General features: G+C 44.9%; 1 protein-coding gene and 1 long non-coding RNA gene across 4 annotated transcripts in view; one reads left to right on the forward strand and one right to left on the reverse strand.

The window, feature by feature from the left end:
• TMCC3 (transmembrane and coiled-coil domain family 3) overlaps positions 1-18,033 on the reverse strand; it is a 102,724-nt gene that overhangs the window by 38,564 nt on the left and 46,127 nt on the right. Inside the window, exon 1 of one of the 3 annotated variants that reach the window (XM_083573461.1) lies at positions 7,068-7,279. The exons of the other annotated variants lie outside the window; for them this stretch is intronic. Coding sequence (XP_083429587.1) covers positions 7,068-7,145 — 78 coding nt within the window. The 5' untranslated portion in view covers positions 7,146-7,279. Of the gene's footprint in view, positions 1-7,067; positions 7,280-18,033 lie in introns of those variants that run through there. 3 annotated transcript variants of the gene reach the window in all.
• Positions 7,748-16,917, forward strand: LOC310743320. Its single transcript, XR_014538940.1, has 5 exons — positions 7,748-7,891; positions 9,485-9,609; positions 12,638-12,717; positions 13,280-15,705; positions 16,788-16,917. It is a non-coding gene; the product is annotated as an uncharacterized lncRNA (long non-coding RNA).

The following is an 18,033-nucleotide window of genomic DNA, read 5'->3' on the forward strand; positions in this document are numbered from 1 at the left end:
CTTAATTGGAATAAACAACTTTGGAGAATCTGGGAGAAGAAGCAGTAAATCAGACCAGTGAGGCTGATGCATTATTCAGAATTTGACAGCAGATAATCCCATCACTGAGCTTCTGACTGCTTTAAGTAAACCAGTTTTCTGTTCTCTGTATCTGTGAAGAAAAGATTCAAAACAGAAAACTAGGATACTTAAATGATACACTAACCCAAGGTTCTTAGTCCAGACTGCTGTATGCGGTTGAAACAGTCCTTACATGGGGGGGAACATAAATGTGCCCGATGGAGTATGTGGCTTAGGATCAATATCATTTTGTCATATTCGTTATAAAGCATAATGAAAAGCAATGGCATTACTGAAACTTCATAGGAGCCCGGAGCCCTGGAGCCCTGAATGATTCAACAAAGCAGCTTTCAGAAGAAAAATGAACCTGGCTGGCTGCTTCAGAGGGAAAACCTCCAGAGTAATATGGTGTAATTTAAAATATGTAAAAACTTCAGTGACTCCCAAGTTGCTCACACAACTATTTAAACATGATCCTCTAGGAAGAGCAGTTCCCTATTAACTCATACTCTACTTCTAGAATGTTACCTTCAGCTTTGAAAGACATATACTTTACAAATCGCAGCAGATCTCTGCCAGAATATAAACAGAAGCATCTTAGAGCTGTATCTCTGCATTTCAATTTGATAAGAATGTCAGTATAATTTGGACCTGTTACTCCTTCAGTTCACTAACAAAGAGAAATAATAATAATAATAATAAAGACTAACGAATTTATTATTACATACAGTGGCGTAGTGGGCGTGGGGTGGGAGGGCCATGATCCCTGGCACAAATTTATGAGGGGGTGCAACCAGGCACCCCCACAACAGGCTCCCTCATCGAGGCCGGAGCTGCAGGGAGGCAAACCACACCCGGCTGGGCCTTCAAGGCTGGGGTTGTGCCTCCTCCTCATGCCCGGCGAAGGGGCACCCATATGTGCCCTGACCCTGGGCCAGCAGAGAGAGAAGGAGGGGGAGGGTGCTGCAGTTGCCCACCGAGAAGGGAGAGGGGAAGAGGAAGTACTGCTGGAGCCAGGTGCATTGCCTAGAGCGCCTTGCTACAAGGACGGGGGGGGCACATCCCACCCCACCCCGGGCACAGGCAACCCACGCTATGCCCGTGATTGCATAAACTGTCATGGATTACAGTCCACTGCATCAGATGCATAAAGCAATACTTATATTTATGACAGCGGTTTCCCCCCAAAATACCACCTGCAGAGGGTGGGGGGAGAAAGAGTTTTCAGGGAGGAGACTGTGAACAAGGAGGTCAGAGGGAAAGCTGCTTTTAAAAAGAACATATACTGTACGTTTTCATTGTTTTATAATTGTAACGGTTGTATTATATTGTTGTGACACATTTTGCACCTTATAGTAAAGATTGGGTAAGAAATCTTAAAAATAAATAAATGGATCAGGATTTTTTTTCAATAAGGAGACAACTCAAAAGAATGGGCTGTTGTTGAAGTTATCACCCAAACTTCATCTGGTTTTTATCTGTCTTCAGTTCGATGGACTTTATGAGTTTGAGACACCAAGAATCATCCATCAAAACACACACAAATATTTTGGGTCTCCACCACTTACCACCCCGCCCCCTGCCAGTAGTCATACTAAATTTCAATCCATAAAGTGAACAAAAAGTTCACTGTTTCCTGTACTGCCTTGTAGAGAAATAGCACTTGAGTTAAGCACAAATTTGTACAATGATGACAGTGTGCTAACAATCAAAGCCACAGCAAATGACCTTATTTATTTTAAAATGTTTAATTATGCAGAAACAATCTGAAGCACACCCTCTGTTTAGCAATGTCCCTTAATGTTTAGTAATGTCCCTTAATGTGACAAGAGGAGCAGAAAGAGAGCCTAACATTCTGTTCAGGAAGATTACTTCCTTTCCTACACAGATAAATAATCCAACTGCTTCAAGCTGTGAAGTTTGTTTCTTTTAAAGCACTAAACATCTCATCCTAGAAGAGGAGAAGCAGACTTCTCATCTCCAGAGCCAAAACCAGCAAGGTCAAATTATAATGTAAATAATCAAGACCCACTTGCTTTGTTTTTTACTAGACTGATATTACTTTACTTACTCATAGCTGACTGGCTAAAATGTGTGCAAAGTAGGCAATTCTTTGAACTACTGTAGTCATTTAGGAAGCAAACGTGGTGCAGAACAGTCATCTAGGTTTATCAACACTGCATACAACACTTATCCAATCTAAGAACAGCTCCCCATGTGACATTTTAATATTAAGATATCATTTTGGGGTAAGAAAAAGCATGTGCAATGCATGCAATCATATGCAAAAGGCCTGGCCATTTTATATGCACATACATTGAGAAGTCATAGTGGATAACCACTCCCCACCATGTAGTTACTCAGGTGTTCATGGTGAGTTCCAGCACCTCTTTTTCTAGAAAAAACGGCACTGGAAATACTACTATATTTGTCCAATTGTTCCTATACAGGGATATGGGATATTTCTGGTCGGGGACATGTTGTGCTCCTTCTGGAGTAGTTCATCCACATTTGGTCCCCTCCATGCACTCAGCTCTTACTTCTGGCTCCTAGAAGCTGACAGCAGTCACACCCTGGGAAATTGATTTGACTGGCTGGCTAAACCAGGTGAGGGTCTTAAACCCTTGGTAAGTCAGGTGAGTCTCCTGCATGTGAAGACAGGCTCTGGCATATTGAGCAGACAAGGCCAACAGTGGGTTCAATGGTCAATAAAATGGTTTCTGTGTGTGCTGTTGAGGGAAATGAGGGGAAGATGGGGCTTGTTGACCTGGGAAGGTAGTCCATCTAAGAGAAGGAAAACACTGGCCCTAAACCTCCACAATGCTCCTTCATGAGAAAGGCTTTGGGAATAAACCCCGAGGAACAATCCATACTCATTGCCTCATGGGACATCATGGAAAGAAGATATGGTTAAATAGTAAATAAGGGGTTCTCAAGCTTATTTCTCTGGGCCACACTTTCAGAATATAAATTTGCTCACACCACGCCAATTTTTCAATTGCTAAGAAATACACTGGAAAACAAAAACTCCTGGCAGATTTACTACACAGAACACAACTACTTTAGCCTATGATCACAGGGCATCCAGAAAGTATTAAAAAATGCAGCTATGAAAGAGTATGAATCATTCCCAAAATATAATTATAAACGAGTCTCTTACATATGTATCTTAAACATGTACACAAACTCAATGTGAGGTCTGAGCTTGCTTGTGCCGGGTAATCTCATTTATATTTGAGACAAGCAAACTCTAATCTCCGCATCAACATAAAGAAGCCTTTCTCTTTTCTGACCTTTTATATTTGTCAGAGTTGAAAACCCCTCTTCACAACAATATGTGAAGAACTGTAGAATCTCCCTGCCACACTTGGCATCCTCTCCTGTCATACCAGTGTGGCAGTCGACACCCTTTGAGAACCAATGGAGCAAACCCTACACAAATCCAGAGCGGAGTCCTGATGGCAGGTAGAGTCTTGTACGCATCCTTCTGGCAGCTCCTGCAGCCAAGCTGGTGCCAAATGTATTGCTTTCCTTTCCTTTGGACCACATCAGCAAGGCTGAGAGGGGAGCTGTTTCGTCTGGGCAGCCCAGGACCTCCACACGCACTGCCCTGGCTTGTGCCCCAGGGAGTTCACTTTGGTGCTGTTAACACAGCAAAAACAACACGGGAGGCAGCAGTTATGATTTATAAGTGCAGCCTGATTGTTGTAAGATTGAAGTGCTATGGGTTGCCTTAATCGGTAGGAGTAATCATCATGTCTCACTGGTCAGCTAACACCCGCCTTAAGCTGGGCAGCTCCTGGTCCATAAAGTACTGACCCAGCACTGTCAGCCTGCTTCAATGCGAGCTCTGAGGTTAGAGTATCATTCAACAAGCCAACCAGGCACTCTCCTGCATCAGTCTGTACAGCCACAGCAGGCGCTGTAACTCTCCAATGGTTTTATTTCACCCCGAAGGTACACTTTCCCATTGTCTTCTAAGACAGATGCCAATGAATAGTTCCTATACAGGGCCAAACCAAGAGCAAAACTTTGTTTCAGTGGTCATATCTGGCAGTTCCTGGCATCAGTTGCAGGTGGGTGCAATCAGTGGGGTAAAGATGTTGACAACAGTCCTGTTTAAAGGGCCCTGGACCCAACCAATGGAACACAAATGTCACAAAGAGAGGAAAATCACCAGGGACTAGACAGGATGAAGCAGGCAAGGTAGCAATGACAAATGACAAGGAGATGGAGGTGGAGCTGCGAAAGTGGCAGACAGAAACCTTCCCACACACTGTGTATTGAGAACTTGGCAGGAATGACTTAGCCCCTCTGCCAAGACAGAATTCAGGAAAAGAGGCATGGGGCAATCTTAAAGTGCCTGGAGAGAGGGCAGACCTATGACATACCCCACCCCTGCTTTAGACACTCCAATAATAAACACCTGACTTGCTTTTCACTCTTTAGATTTTTGCATGTGGTCTTCTCATTTACTTAACTTTATTCAAGCTCCATCTTCGCAATTTTGGCCTTGTACAAATGTCAACACATTTTACCACTTAAACAGAAAGCAAAATAGACTTGGTTTAAAATGAAGGTATTATGAAGATCTTTCTTCTAAAACCAAAACCAAAACCCAGATCTTATCATAATTTCAATGTGACACTCCAGTTATGAAATAATAATTGTACAGAATGGATCATATCGCTATCCGAAGTTGCTGGTTCCTGCCCCACACTCCAAACAGCACAATTATTGCTGAGCAGAAGCTGGCTGCAGTAAAATCTTTGGCACTGGCAGATACTGCCTGTGATGTCAGTGGGATCTCCCAACTTTACTTTGAAACCAGCCCTAGCGTGCTCTACTTTTTATTAGATCATCAACACTGGCCAAAATGGGAGAGTTAACTCTTTCCCCTGTGCCATTTCCCTGATCTATTATTATCTAAGATACTATTAGCCCAGATTTCACCCCGGTGGGACTAATAACTCCACAACAACAATTTATATCACAAAAAACTCTCATGGGTATAACCCTCCACCCTCAGTGCGTCTGCCCTGATCGCATCGTAGCAGGTCCTGGCAGCTTTAAGCTGTGCACACATTACCATTTACTCTGGCTCCTGTGCACTCCCACCACTTGTGTTTGAAGCTGCGTACACATGACATTAGCTATAATCCCTATCTAGAGTTCCTTGAGAAATACTGCTATTTGATGTTTCCCCCACCCAACCGCTTAAACCAGCTTCCATTCAGTTTGAAAGCATAAGCCACATTCACTCTGAAGTTATACGGAGGTGTGTAAATTTGAGACAGCCATTGCACATGCACAGACGACAGCATATGCACAGATGACAGCCCCATGAATGGGTTGCTGGGTGGGTTGCATGCGTGAGAAAACAAAAAAAGATAATGTGCATCAGGTGAAGACATCCCAGCCCCCTCCCTCTCTGGTGTGTACAGAACCATGAAAATGCAACAGGCAGACACCGCAACCTCACTGTATTTTAAACCGCTAACGTGTACCTAGCCATAAGGTCAAAAGAGCGAATGTTGAGTGTTCAGAACCATAGGCCCAAAGGAGGGCCTAGTTGAGCAGTTTGATGCAGGGATATACAAATAAAGCTCTAGTGCTTTATTAATTAAGAGTGCAAACTTTACAACACCGCATACAGAACATCGCTGCCTTTACACATACGGAACAGACACTGCAACAATGAGAGGTTGTCATGACTTGTCTGCACTCAAGCAAACGTTTACATCCTTTATGCAAAAAGCAGCATATCGGTTTGTCCAGAATCTCCCATCACACCTGGGATAGGTGACAGCTATCCAAAGCTTCTCCCCTCTCTGGGTCTAGAGCCCATCATCCTATGGTCCACAGATAAGCATAGCATCAAAGCAAGCCAATTAGCATATATCAAAGCAAGTGAATACTGTATAAACATATGTATAAGCTCATTCTTGCCACAACTACCAATTAGTCTGGGGGTTATCCTGTCTACGAAGATGGGACTTGTAGGCCTTCCAGAACATTTCATATTTGCAGTTACAGATAGGTAGCCGTGTTGGTCTGCCATAGTCAAAACAAAAAAAAAAAAATTTCTTTCCAGTAGCACCTTAAAGACCAACTAAGTTAGTTCTTGGTATGAGCTTTCGTGTGCATGCACACTTCGTCAGATACCTGTATCTGACGAAGTGTGCATGCACACGAAAGCTCATACCAAGAACTAACTTAGTTGGTCTTTAAGGTGCTACTGGAAAGAAAAATTTTTTTTTTGTTATTTCATATTTGGTTCAGCATATCAAGCTCCTGGTTCCTGACTGTTCTGACTGCCCTGAGTTCCAAGGGCACTGCCCACCTGTTTCAACACAGCAAACAGCCAGATACTGTCTGAGTTCAGGGTGCCAAACACTTGGTTCCAAACGTCTGCTAACCTACATTCAAATAGTTAGGGAGTGGTTAATCCTAGCTTTTAATCAGAGCGTCTTTGCCTGTGCAAAATACCTGCACTGGCATGGAATGTCTTCAGAGAAAGGGGGAAAGCCTTTCAGAGACTCTCGTCCTATTAATTTTTAGCAGCTCTCCCAACCCAGGCGCCCACAATGTCCCAAGTCCGGATAACTGTTACTAAACAACAGAGATGCAAATGCAAGCGGGGGCCGGATGCCCAGTCACCAGCGACTGCTCCTCTGGGCAGCAAGGCAAGTTGAAACCTGACATTTGACACATCGCAAAGGCAGGCTGCTGAACTGGAGCCTGTTTTGGGGACATGACACCTGCCTCCGACAACACCCAGAGGCGACGAAAGGCGCGTCCCCAGAGGGAAACCTGGAGCGAGCTTAAGCCCTGAACCATCCCAAAGAGTGCAGGGTCCACAGGGACGCCGGCGGGTATCCTGCATCAAACTAAACAGCAACGAGGTTTTGCAGCGCTGGCTCAGTTCGAGCAAGTGCCAATGAGAAAAGCAGCGCCGGGCGACGGAGCCCTGCAGGAGGAGGGAATCGAGGGGGCAGAAAGATTACCCGGGTCTTGAAGCGCCGGTGCCTCTCCGGGTCCGAGTAGGTCCTGTCCACCGCCAGGGCGGTGTCGCTGCCAGGCATGGTGGCCACGTTCTTCCCTGCGCCCTTCGACACCCAGCCAGAGTCCCAAACCTCCGTAGCCGAGCAGCGAGGTCGTCGGAGTCCCTCTGCCCGGCCAGGCACAGCACTAAGCTGCCGGGCTTTCGCCGCCTCCTGGGCGTATGTGCGAGAGGGGGCGGGCGGCTGAAGCGGCGCGCTTGGACGAGGCACGCCCACCAGAGGCTCCCCGAGCTCGACTGACGCCCTGCAGCCTTCCGCCGTCTCGCGGCGCGCCTTCCTGAAAAGCGCTCAGGAGGAAACGAGCGGCGTCTACGCCAAAGAAACATCGCCAGAGACAGACGCGCCCTCCCGCGGAAGGCGAAAGGCAGGGAGCCGCTTGGGCGCTGTGGGCTAAACCGAAACCCTCGACCGCGCCGCCCCCCTGGGCTCGAATCACAGATTGCTGCTCCACTCCCACCCGCACATCCCAAGAGACCACCAGTAAAATATTTTTTTTAAAAGAGTCACTGGGGCTGGGGGCGCTTGGAAATGCGTGGAACCTCTTAGTTTGGCAATCACGCCAAAGTAAACGTGCGCGCGCGCACACATGCACACAAAAAACAACAGGAAATCTAACGCTTTGCTAGAGAAAGTTATCAGTAAGGCAAAGTGCTGTAATGGAAACGCGGGACTCTTCAGGATCCAGATGTCAAAACTCCTTTCCTTGATACCATATACGAATATGAATCGGTAATCAAATGTGATTTGAGAAGGGCTGCGTGAAAAGTGTGAGTGGAAACTGTCCAGTTAATTCATTGGGGGAGGGGGGCACAGGTCCAGCTGCCCTGTTTTTTTAAAAAACAGGATAGTTGGAGAAATGGCAGAAAGGAGCAGGCCAAACTGATCAGTGGGACTGGAACACCTCTTCTTTATAAGGAGAGGCGAAATTGTTTGGGACTTTCTAAATTGGGATGGGGAGGTAACTAGGGTGAGGGGGCCTGATATTTATGAAATCCCACTAAGATATTGTAGCGTGGAGTGCTCATTTTTTTAGCTTTCCTGCCACCCCATTTCTGCTCCATCTGTCGGCCAGCATCTCATGATCAAGAACACATTAGGAACATAGATGGCTGCCATACTGAGTAAGGCCCTTTGATTCATCTAACTCAAGACTGTCTACACGGGCAGCACCCTGGGTTCATTTAGAGGGTTTTTTTCCTTTAAAAAAATACTACAAATCTTTGGGTCCCTCCCCCCTACCTGCTCTTCTTTAGCAATCACACATAGCCGAGTAAGATTGTCTTCCATGAATATGGTCTTAACAGTGTGTCCATAAGTGACTGTGGAGTCCAATTCCAGGTAATACTTCATCGACCTAAGGACTGACACCTGAGCTATATTAATATTTAGGTTGAGGCATGGTGGGGAGAAAGTGAATATATTTACACCACCAGCTTCTTCCTAACATTAGGACTCAAAGCAACCCAGAAGAATAACAGACAAAAGAGAGTAATTATTCATCAAAAAACACAATTAATGTATGGAACCCATAAGACCTGGTAATGGCCACTAGCTATCACAGCGGAGAGCTACGGATAGTTATTTTCATTCCTGGGAATCTGTCCAATCCTTTACAAAAGTTAATGGTACTGAATTCCCTAAGCTAATTACATATATGCTACAAAGTAACTGAGACTCAATTTTTTTATATAAGCTAAACAAAAAGCAGATGTTTTAAGGATTTATCCTACAATATTCTCTCTGGTGCAGTGAATATTTCATAAATCATGAGCAACGGCTGTCTAAGTTGATTGATGAGTAGAAGAAAACCACTCAGGAGGTCAAGCTGAGCAATCTAAGTTTGTGCTTTTATTTTATTCTCTCCCTGCTCCTCATTTCTTCCATCTAGTACAAAAGTCTAATACAAGACAGCTTTCCTGTTTTTCTCAAAAACTGCCAGACCATGTGGCTCAATTAGTGTTCTTGAAATGGAAAGGCATTGTGCTGGGCAGCAATGCCCTCCTATTGTCACTTTTTCATCTCCTTCTCTTCAAAATCTGTCGGTGCTCCCCAGATGTTATTTCAGTCATTATGCATTTTGAAAAGAGAACCATGCAGTGATTTTCTGATGCCATTGTGGTAGTATAAGATAACATGAAAGGAAAAGCAATTTTCAAGAAACCCTACTTACAGCTTTGCTTCACTGTCTGAGATTCTACGAAAATGTATAAAAATAGGATGTAATTTCTAATGGTTCAAAAGATGGGTGGCACCTTACTCTCTAAACTACCTGCTCTAAAAATGTTTATTGGGACTATTACACAGAGGCTGACGTGCAGAGAAGCCCACTAATCTCCCTTTCCTTTCCTCTTATCATGCAGCCGCCTTACCCAAGGAGTATGAATGGGACTGAGAAGAATGCTTTCTTTGGTTCCTAAGAAAACTTCCTTGCCAGGGATGGAGATGATTCCAGAGGGGCAGTCTATTCACCTTGAAACAACAACAGGTAGACTATGAAATTGGGATAGCTCAGTTGGTTGAGCATGAGACTCTTAATCTCAGGGTTGTGGGTTCAAGCCTAACATTGGGTAAAAAATCCCTGCATTGCAGGGGTTGGTTTGGATGACATTCATGGTCCCTTCAAACTCTATGATAGGGCAAGAAGCTGACTGCAACATATAACTTATACTCTGTATATCACAGGAACTGGTCTCTATACAGTGGTACCTCGGGTTAAGAACTTAATTCGTTCTGCAGGTCTGTTCCTAACCTGAAACTGTACTTAACCTGAAGCACTACTTTAGCTAATGGGGGCCTCCCGCTGCCACCGCGCCGCCGGAACACGATTTCTGTTCTCATCCTGAAGCAAAGTTCTTAACCCGAAGTAATATTTCTGGGTTAGCGGAGTCTGTAACCTGAAGCGTATGTAACCTGAGGTACCACTGTACCTTAAACAGGATACTGTACAACTGGAACAGGGTGACTTGAATAAGTGCTTCTCAAGCTATCTGAGATGGTGGACTAGCAAACCCCCACACAATATGCCAAACACTGGTATCATGTTTGGTCCCTGAAGTGCTGTGATGGGCTGTGATGGTGTTGCCTTTGAGTAGCACTGACCTAAATGGGGCTGGAGCAATTCCTTGATGAGGACATATTTGCAACATCTGGGACTTTTTCATTTATAAAAGACTTAAGTAAGGAGTAACGTACTAGTGAGACATAAAATTATGCACTGAGTGGTGAAAGGAAATTAGAGCTTTCCTCCCTCTCTCATAATAGCAGAACCAGGCTCATCCAGTTAAGCTGACTATTGGAAGATTCAGAACAAACAAAACAAAGTACATCTTCACATAGCACTGAGTTTAACTATGGAAGTCACCACCCACAAGATGTAGTAGTAATGGATGCCAACTTCAGTAGATGTAAGTGGTGCAGCAGTAAAACTGCTGGCACATGTGCAAAGCTAAGCAGGGTCCGGTATGGTTTCAAATTGGATGGGGGACCACGTGTTGAGATTCCTGCATTGCAGGGAGCTGGACTAGATGACCCTTGGGGTACCTTCCAACTCTATGATTCTATGAAAAGGGGATTAGACAGATCAATGTCTATGTAGTCACGATGCCGAGATACTACGTCTAGTATCAGAGGTGGTACACTGCTGAAATCTGAATGCCAGTTGCTGGGCAACAGGAGTAGGAGAGCCCTGTTGTGCTCATGTCCTGCTTGCAGGCCTCCCACAGGCATCTGGCTGGCTACTCTGAGAAATAGATGGGCATTTGTTCTGATTTTGTAAAGCTCTTCTTATGTTTGTAGGATGACCAGAAATGTGGGGATCAGGAGTTCAAATTCACAAACACAATCTGAATTCTATCTACTCATAACAGTTATTGTGATGCATGCATGCTGGACACCTGCACAGAATTGTCTAATAATAATCTGAAGGACATTTGGTTCAATCCTTCTGTAAATGCAACAGTGTTATCCACATTAAGTACCCTTTACAAACTAGCTGGTATGATCAAGGCTGCAGCGTGTTCAGATTGTAAGCAGAAGCAAACATGGTGCACTATACAACTTTGTTTTCAAGCTTCAAGTAACAGCACCCATGAGACATGCATATATATATTGCACCTGCAGATGCTCAAGGGGTTTAATTCAGATTTTGAAATATTCCCATAATTGCTTGCATGGTTTACTAACCATTCTATGCATAGGAAATACCACAGTCAGCAGTTAATTGTGCAGAATCAAAATATCAAGTAAGCTGTGTGGAAACATTGATAGCATAAAGAAGAAAGATAGCTCACAGGGCAGTTTTCCATCTGTATGTATAACTACATATATAATATCAATTGTCTTCTCCTTTCAGAAAATTATTACCATTTCAGTGCATATGCTTGTGGATAGATAGAAGAATTACCCTCTGTAATGAGTGCAACCTGATTCATAGAAACTTTAGGCCTAGTTCCACAAACAGCTGTTGAGGCGGTAAACCTAGGTCCAAACTATGCAGGCATGAACTCATATGACTGAATTCTCCTTCCCCAATTTACATTAAATCCACAGGGAATCTTTTGTATGAAGGATCATTTAATCATGTACTCCCATCTGCAGTTTGAGGTAGTACAGTTCAGACAGAGGTTCACTACCTTATCTGTTGTTGTTTTTTTGAAGAAGCAAGCCTTAGTGTGCTACCAGTTAAGGATGGCATATGAACTTGATCAGAAGCTGCCAAATGTATGCACTTTGCACAAAACTAGCTGTCTAGTCCTGTTATGTCGGGTGAGTTTCAGTTAGTAAGGCTTGAGGGTGCAGACAAGGTGCTCGAATTGGTCAGGGCAGCCACTTGCCCCCTTGGCTGATAAAAACTAGCAGGGAGGGAGCAGCTGGCTGGGTCAGGGAGATGATTAATGTCTCCTTGTGAGAGGCAGTGGTCCCTGCCTGCTTCAAGCAGGCAATGGTAAAACCGCTCCTCAACAACCCCTCCCCAGATTAAGAAAATCTAAGTAATAATTCCAGCCAGTTACCAGTATCCCTTTCTTGGGCAAGGTTCTTGAGTGGGTGGTTGCAGACTAGACCCAGGTGCTCTTGGAGGAAAACGGTTTTCTAGATTCATTTCAATCAGGGTTTAAGCTGGGTCTTAGCACAGAAACTGCTTTGGTCACCCTGTATGATGACTTCTGTCAGGGGGGTCGGACGGACGTGTTCTTGTTTATTCTCCTTGACCTCTCAGTGGCTTTTCATACCATCAACCATGGTATCCTCTGGACCAGCTCTTTGCTGTAGGGGTGGGTGACACTGCTTTGCAGCAGTTCCAGTCCTACTTGGGTGGTTGTTTTCAGAGAGTGGTGCTTGGGGGCTGCTCTTCAGTTCCATGGAACCTTTAATATGGGGTTCCACGGGGTTCTATTTTATCCCCCACTGTTTAACATCTACATGAAACCACTGAGTGGGGTCATCGGGAGTTTTGGAGAACATTAGCAGCAGTATGCTGATAACACACAGCTCTACTTTTCCTTTCCATCTGCAAGTGTGGCAGTGGATGTAGTGGACTGTTGTCTCGCCTTGGCAATGGACTGGATGAGAGCCAATAAACCAATGCTAAATCCAGGTAAGACTGAGGCACTGTTAGTGGGTGGTTCCTTAGACCAGATGGATGGGACTTCATGGAGTTACAAATCCCTCTGAAGAAGCGAGTATGCAGCTAGAAGGTACTTCTAGATCCACTGCTGTCACTTGAGGCTCAGGTGGCCTTGGTGGCATGGAGTGTCTTCCATCAGCTTCAGCTGGTGGACCAGCGCCCTGTCTGGTATCATGGGCTGACTAGATGCAGAGGAGTGGTGCGAGGAACAAGCTGGGGAACCACCAGGGGAAGAAGGCTCAGAGCCAGGGGATTGGTGGTGGGACAACAATGAGTGGTCAGAGGGAGAAGAGGGAGCAGATTGGGGGGAGATGGTGTTGGAAGCTGACGAGGTAACAGGGTTTAGTGAGCAGGAAGAGCTCTGGCTATGAAGCACTGCATCACAACTAAGGGTTCTTATTATTGTATGAGCTCTCTGTTGTTGACAGAAAAAGCATTTCAGACCTTATCTGTTTGACCTTGTATGACAGATAATAGCCACTATGCAGGAAATCACAAAGGTTTGACTGTCCATGCTTTTCTCATTTTCCAGTACGCTATGATCACAAGGAAAGTAACTTTCAACCAAATGCTATTTGGCCTGCCATGTAAATAGCAATAAGCTGCAGCAACTATCAGTGCCAGTTCTCTATCAGCCAAGGAATGAGCGGCATGGCTGTGTGACACAGGACATGCTGTATTTCACAAGAACACTATCAATGAACACTCCAAGTAACTGTCATCCTTTCACGATCTAATTAAATGAGGTATTCCAACTGCTAAGGCAAATGCATCTCTCAATCTAATACAACAGACACAAAACCACACCAACTGTTGTGGTACACTACATAAACTTACTCAGGTAATTGAAACCATTTGCCATTTCCCCTAATAACCAAAAGTAATCATAAGCTGAAAGCAACTGGCTTGCATTACATTTATGAATCTGGATTTACTTTTCTCACCTATGTACAGAAAGTAAAAGCTAAGCGGAGAATAAAAGACGTTCTTAAAGTTTGGGTTCATACATTTGTTGTTGTTTAGATTTGTATACCACCCTGTACCCATTAGATCTGAGAGTGTATCACAACATAAAAATACACAAAATACATAATTTATATTATTTATAGTTTGCACATAGTGAGGATGGGTCTCTGCCTAGAAGAGATTGCAATTTAAAACTTGCCCATGGCAGGAAAGTAAAGACTGGGGTAAACAGGGCAGCAGTATATGATTCTTTTTGTTGCATGTGCTTTGACTTAGGCCACATTCACACCATACATTTAAAAGCTCTATGATACAGTGGTACCTCGGGTTACAGACGCTTCAGGTTACAGACTCCGCTAACCCAGAAATAGTACCTCGGGTTAAGAACTTTGCTTCAGGATGAGAACAGAAATCGTGCTCCAGCGGTGCAGCAGCAGCAGGAGGCCCCATTAGCTAAAGTGGTACCTCAGGTTAAGAAGTTTCAGGTTAAGAACGGACCTCCAGAACGAATTAAGTTCTTAACCCGAGGTACCACTGTACTACTATAAACAGTTGTGGCTTCCCTCAAAGAATTCTGGAAGCTGTAGTTTGTGAAGGGTGATGGGAGTTGTTAGGAGACTCCTACACTTCTCACAGAGCTACCATTCCCTGTGAAGAGGGATTGACTGTTAAACCACTCTGTGAATTGTAGCTCTGTGAAGGGAATTGGTGTCTCCTATGTACCACTACACATTTATTTTACAACCTTGGGATCAGTCCTAAAACCAGCCATTTAGCATGTTAAAACCATACTGGATAAAATCATGGCCTTTAGATAATGTGTGCATAGCCCATTTTTCTGCAAGTGATTTTCCCTGGCTTGCCCCACATTATGCAAATCCTCCTTTGAAATTAGAAAATCACAGTTCTGTAACTATGTGACCTATATAACACGGTAATAGAATGGGTAATGATGCATTAAGTAGTCTTGTGTAATACCCCATTTAAAAAGGAATAGTCATAGAGGAAATATCTGCACGCTGTACATTACTTAAAGCGCTTAAACTGCTAAAGCCCAAAGGTGTATTGGAGGTGTCTCTCTAAATCTCCTAACACAGAAATTATGAATGTGTGTTCATTGCATTTAATAAGGGTTTAGTTTCCAATCACGGTTTATTTTGTGGCCCAAACATTCAAGGAATACTTAAGTGGAAAACAGCAGATAAGCTATTTCATGCTACATACATTTGGAGTTTAAATGAACTGAGGCCATCATCAGCTACTGATTCTCATAAATGAAAAGTCCATGTCCCATTTTACAATTACTGCCGAGGGAGCTCTCGACTTTGCCTGCATAGGTCTAAATGAGCTTTTCAAGTCAGATGAAACTGCTGCAATTCTACATTTCTGTAACCAAGATCATATGCTTAAAAAAAAAAAATCCACTTGTGTCTATTGGATTTCTATAGAAGCCTTGTTCATACTGCACTGATGAATTGCTGAATTATAGAGAGACACTAGTGTTAGCAATTTACTGTTACACTGTCATAATTCAGGAACAACTTACCAAAAGCATCAAGTTCAAAACATATTTAAAAGGCTATTAACTAGTAAATTACATATCTTTAGTGTCTACAATACCCAACACTGCTGCATTTATGTCAATGCCCATTTAAAATGCTCCAGCATCAACTGAAATTGGCAATAGAAGTATCCAGGAGTTCTTCATTTTCTAAAAATGTTTGCTGTTTTATCACTGGGATCAAATGAATGGAATAACTAACAGACTAATTAATTAACAGGCCAATTCTTTTATGCAAGGACATTTCTTTCTCAGTTTTTCACAGTACCTAAGCAGACATCTCAATAGTCTAGAAACAGGAACATCTGCCCAGCCCTTGAAAGGAATCTCAAGATTCCTGCTAATTTAATATTATTGACCTCATAGCAACTTTCCCCTCAAACAGTCTTGACTCTTTGAAAAATGCATTGTTTTGACAAAAAGCAGAGTTTGTATCATTAACATACCGTATTTTTCGCACGATTGGACGCACCGGACCATAGGACGCACCTAGTTTTCAGGGGGGGAAATCAAGGAAAAAATATGATTCCCCCCCCCCGCAGCTCTGGGAGCAGTGGACAGGCTGCACGCAGGCTGTGCGCTACTCCAAGACCTTCTCCCTGCTTTTGCGGGAGGTGGCGGAATTCCCCCACCTCCCGCAAAAGCCCACAGGAGCCCCGCGTGACTCCTGCGGGCTTTTCGACCAGGAGGGAGAAGGGACTGAAACAGCCAGTCAGTCCCTTCTCCCTCCTTGGGGAAAAGCCCCCAAGAGCCGCTCGCTCTTTAAAGGCTGCGCGGCTCCTGCGGGCTTTCTTGCGAGGTGGGGGAATTCCCCCACCTCCTAGAAAAGCCAGCAAAGCCGCGCAGCCCATTTAAAGAGCGCGCGGCTTTTGCCTGCTTTTGCGGGAGGTGGGGGAATTCCCCCATCTCCCGCAAAAGCCCACAGGAGGGTTGGAGAGTAGCGGGAAGGCGTCGCACGCCTTCCTGCTGCCCCCCAATCTCTGGGGCAGGCGATGGGGGAAGCGCTGCTTTCCCCACCGCCAGCCTTGAAGCCGGGTTGGAGAGTAGCGGGAAGGCGTCGCGCGCCTTCCTGCTGCCCCCCATCCTCTGGGGCTGGCGATGGGGGAAGCGCTGCTTTCCCCACCGCCAGCCTCCAACCCGGGTTGGAGAGTAGCGGGAAGGCGTCGCGCGCCTTCCTGCTGCCCCCCAATCTCTGGGGCAGGCGATGGGGGAAGCGCTGCTTTCCCCACCGCCAGCCTCGAAGCCGGGTTGGAGAGTAGCGGGAAGGCGTTGCGCGCCTTCCTGCTGCCCCCCATCCTCTGGGGCGGGCGATGGGGGAAGCGCTGCTTTCCCCACTGCCAGCCTCAAAGAGCAGACTCTCCTGGCTTCAGCGGAAGCAACACGAAGCCTCCGGAGCGCAGGCTTCTGAGGCTTCGCGTTGCTATCACTGAAGCCAGGGAGCCTGCATTCGCTCCATAGGACGCACACACATTTCCCCTTCATTTTTGGAGGGGAAAAAGTGCGTCCTATAGAGCGAAAAATACGGTAATATTTTAGGTTTAAAAATGTCTTAAAACTGACTATACACTACTAGAATGTCAATGAAATTTACGTTTCTTGCTCTCTGCCACCAGTTTAGACTTGGTTCTTGTAAACTGTGTTGGCGCTCATCTCGCTTTATTGGCCGAGGGAGCCGGCGTACAACTTCTGGGTCATGTGGCCAGCATGACTAAGCTGCTTCTGGCGAACCAGAGCAGCACACGGAAACACCGTTTACCTTCCCGCCGGAGTGGTACCTATTTATCTACTTGCACTTTGACATGTTTTCGAACTGCTAGGTTAGCAGGAGCTGGGACCGAGCAACAAGAGCTCACCCCATCGCGGGGATTCGAACCGCCGACCTTCTGATCAGTAAATCCTAGGCTCTGTGGTTTAACCCACAGCACCATAAATATAGCATCTATGACTTAGCTGGACTATAAAGAAGGCTGATCGCTGAAGAATTAATGCTTTTGAATTATGGTGCTGGAGGAGACTCTTGAGAGTCCCATGGACTGCAAGAAGATCAAACCAATCCATTCTTAAGGAAATCAGCCCTGAGTGCTCACTGGGAGGACAGATCCTAAAGCTGAGGCTCCAATACTTTGGCCACCTCATGAAAAGAGAAGACTCCCTGGAAAAGACCCTGATGCTGGGTAAAATGGAGGGCACAAGAAGAAGGGGACGACAGAGGACGAGATGGTTGGACAGCGTTCTCGAAGCTACCAGCATGAGTTTGACCAAACTGCGGGAGGCAGTGGAAGACAGGAGGGCCTGGGGTGCTCTGGTCCATTGGGTCACGAAGAGTCGGACACGACTAAACAACAACAATAATGACTTAGCTGGATTTAGAAACTTTGCCTCCCCCGGCTTTTATAACTTAAATACAATAAATTCATTTTTCCTGTCTGAGGGTATGTATTTGTTGCATGGAACAAATATTTAGGGGAGGGGGGAGCCAATATGTTGTTTCAGCATGCAAAGGTCAACAGTTTTTCTGTCACTCATTGCTACATGAAAAACTGAATCATAGTTATAATTCTGATAATAATTCCTGAAAAGAAGCATTGCAGTGATTAAATACTGAAAATCCTAGATATTCAATCTGTAATATTTTACTTACAAAGATTTTCTGAGTGATGAAGTCACCCTGTAGATGATTTGTAGAGGATGCACATCCATTGATAAATTTGAGAATGTGTCAACATGCAGACACTTTGCAACACACCTTGTGTTGTAAT

Source organism: Podarcis filfolensis (assembly GCF_964270895.1).
Source record: "Podarcis filfolensis genome assembly, chromosome: 10".
Taxonomy (NCBI): domain Eukaryota; kingdom Metazoa; phylum Chordata; class Lepidosauria; order Squamata; family Lacertidae; genus Podarcis; species Podarcis filfolensis.